We start from the raw sequence: 2,729 nt of genomic DNA on the forward strand, positions 1-2,729 counted from the left end.
TGTTCCTTTACCCGGGCTGTTGGTTGGATGGCAGCCGCGGCCGGTGCCCGGCGGTTACCCATGGGAGTGCGGACATTCAGTGACTTTCTCCAGGTCGCTACTGTGGGATCACCTCGCGCCTGTCGCACAGCGGTGTTCAGAGGATGTTCGAGACAGAATATTAGGTGAGCTTGAGAATAAAAATATAAAGACATCACAGGCGGGATAAAGGTACACTGTCAAAGACGTATTAAGTAGGTAGACACAGTGTAAACGTTTGTAGTGATATCGATACAATAGACAACAATATATTTTCCAACATACTTAAATATAGGGATGGTGAAATGAAGAATATATAACCTCTACTGGTGACTTAACCTTTGGATGTTGTGCAATGTTGGGATTTTGGATGCAGATAATAAAGGATGGAAAAGATTTTTCAAGTGCAGTACTACAAGCAGAAGTAATGTACTCTGTTTACTCTATTTGAACAAAGAGACCCAGAACAACACAGCACAAGTGCTTTAACATAACACAGAGGTTCCACCCCGATCCATAACAATTCTGTTGTTGTTTGCCGTGGATGTGTTTAGCTGCCAACTGTCCGTCATGTAACCTGCTGTTCATTTTCTCTGAACTCTTAGACATTTGGCATCATGTGGCATTCTGATGACACGGACCCCCAGGGCACTTACTCTTCAAGATAGCGACGTCACATCAAGTGCCCCCCAAAGCAGACACTTCATCAGCTTCACTAACAAAAGGAAGGAGTACTCAGAGCGTAGGATACTTGGGTAATTTCACTGTACTAAAACAACATTAAACTGCTGAATAAATGAAATGACTACCTTGGAATCACTGGCTATCTTCTTTTTAGGTATTCTATGCTGGAAATGTACGAGGTTGTGGCCAACGTTGATGACTACAAGCACTTTGTGCCGTGGTGTAAGAAATCTCTGACCATCATGAAGAGAGCAGGACACTCCAAGGCCCAGCTTGAAGTGGGATTTCCTCCAGTGGTGGAGAGATACACATCGATGATAACATGTGTCCGCCCTCATTTAGTCAAAGTGAGTGCTGTTGTTAGTCGTAATGTCTGCTACAGGCCTGTACACCAAATAATTTAGTTAAAGAAAACAATATTTTTTCTAATGAAAATTTTCTGATCACTGTTACTCCTTTGGCCAAATTCTAGGCAGTTTGTACAGATGGAAAACTGTTCAATCACCTGGAGACAATATGGCGCTTCAGCCCTGGCATTCCCGGTTACCCCCGCACCTGCACCGTAGACTTTTCTGTAAGTGGTCACGAGTTTTAGTGACAGAGTATCTGTTGTGTCCCAGACCTTTGACCTCTCTATTTATACACAGGACAGTGTATAAATAGAGATATGATTTGTTCAAGCAACAGCAGCAAGTTAACCCCTCCCCACTTCACCCCCATTGTTCCGTCACCTCTGCTCTTCCTGCCTGTCTGTTTCTGTCACCTGTCTAGTACAGGAGTATAGTACATTTATTTGTGGGCTACATAAAACGATTGTACCACCACCAGGTGTATATAAGTGTTGGGAGCGTTACTTTGAAAATTATTTTTTGTTTGGGAGGTTAAAGCAACATGGATGACATTTTGAAAATGACATGTGGACAATAACTGACATTTTTCTCCCACTTCTACTTCTTCACAGATTTCCTTCGAGTTCCGTTCACTTCTCCACTCCCAGTTAGCCACCATGTTCTTCGACGAGGTCGTCAAGCAGAACGTCGCCGCGTTCGAGCGGCGAGCCTGCAAGATCTACGGCCCTGAGACTCGTATCCCAAGGGAGCTCATGTTTCATGAGGTCCATCAGACGTGATCCCATAGGGCCGTACACCCCCACCAGGCCTTACAACCTCGTCATAGTCATTTATCCACAGAACGCTGCACCAACATCCTGCCACACTTCCAGATTCTGTTTCATCGTCATCTGAGAGGTGTTGTGAGCGTTACAGTGGAACATTGATAATTCCTCTTATAGCATCCTCAACAAATTCCTGCTTGTCTCCACCCCACCACCTTCTACCTCCACCCTAAGGATCATTGTTTAGAAGAAACAACCTCTGGCTCCTCTTTCTCCAAAACAGAGCTGTATTTATGAAAATCTGGCAGTAAATTATTGCAAAAAATCATTAGTAGTGGTTTAGATGCACATGGTATTTTTTAACGCTCAGCACAGTGACATTGAACAAAAACAACCTTTTATTTATTTTTAGTCAAAGGCACAGAGGTCATGTGACCCAGCTGGAATCCCACAGACAGTTCTTTGACACATTGTCACGTTGAAGTGTTTCTACTTTTCATTCAGCACCTTATTCAGGTCAGTCGCTCCAGAATTAAACTTAGCCGTTTTTTAATTCAAATAGAATTTTTAATGTGATCAGAATTGTAGTGAAGCCAGGGCAGAACACAGCATTTCAACCAATCACTATCCAATCCTTCATTAGCGGTCCTATGTGCAGTTGTATTGTTTTATTGGGATGTGGATTAAACGTGCCATTCTGGGAAGGTGAGTGTTGTTACTGAGGTGCAACATTCTGCAAAGGGAAAAAAAGGTAATCTTTTTATTGGTTTATTTAGATCTGAGTTTGGGGAAAATGTAGCTTTAACTCGGCTGTTGCGCTGCTGAGATAGTTGTTTTTGGAGATATGCTAATTTAAGTAACGCCTTGCTGTAAAGCCTCGTCTGTCATTGGGTTAAAAAAAAAAAAAAAAAAA

The 2,729-nt window shown here is 42.7% G+C and overlaps 1 protein-coding gene across 2 annotated transcripts in view; it reads left to right on the top strand.

The window, feature by feature from the left end:
* Positions 1–2,723, top strand: part of coq10a (coenzyme Q10A) — a 5,207-nt gene extending 2,484 nt beyond the window's left edge. The window contains exons 1-5 of one of the 2 annotated variants that reach the window (XM_008319067.3): positions 28–164; positions 624–773; positions 857–1,049; positions 1,175–1,276; positions 1,664–2,723. In XM_008319067.3, coding sequence (XP_008317289.1) covers positions 28–164; positions 624–773; positions 857–1,049; positions 1,175–1,276; positions 1,664–1,831 — 750 coding nt within the window. In that variant the 3' untranslated portion in view covers positions 1,832–2,723. Of the gene's footprint in view, positions 1–27; positions 165–623; positions 774–856; positions 1,050–1,174; positions 1,277–1,663 lie in introns of those variants that run through there. The other variant, XM_008319068.3, reaches the window with a different exon arrangement.
* Positions 2,724–2,729: the final 6 nt, after the last annotated feature.

The sequence above is a fragment of the Cynoglossus semilaevis genome, chromosome 10 (genome assembly GCF_000523025.1).
Source record: "Cynoglossus semilaevis isolate Cse_v1.0 chromosome 10, Cse_v1.0, whole genome shotgun sequence".
NCBI lineage: Eukaryota > Metazoa > Chordata > Actinopteri > Pleuronectiformes > Cynoglossidae > Cynoglossus > Cynoglossus semilaevis.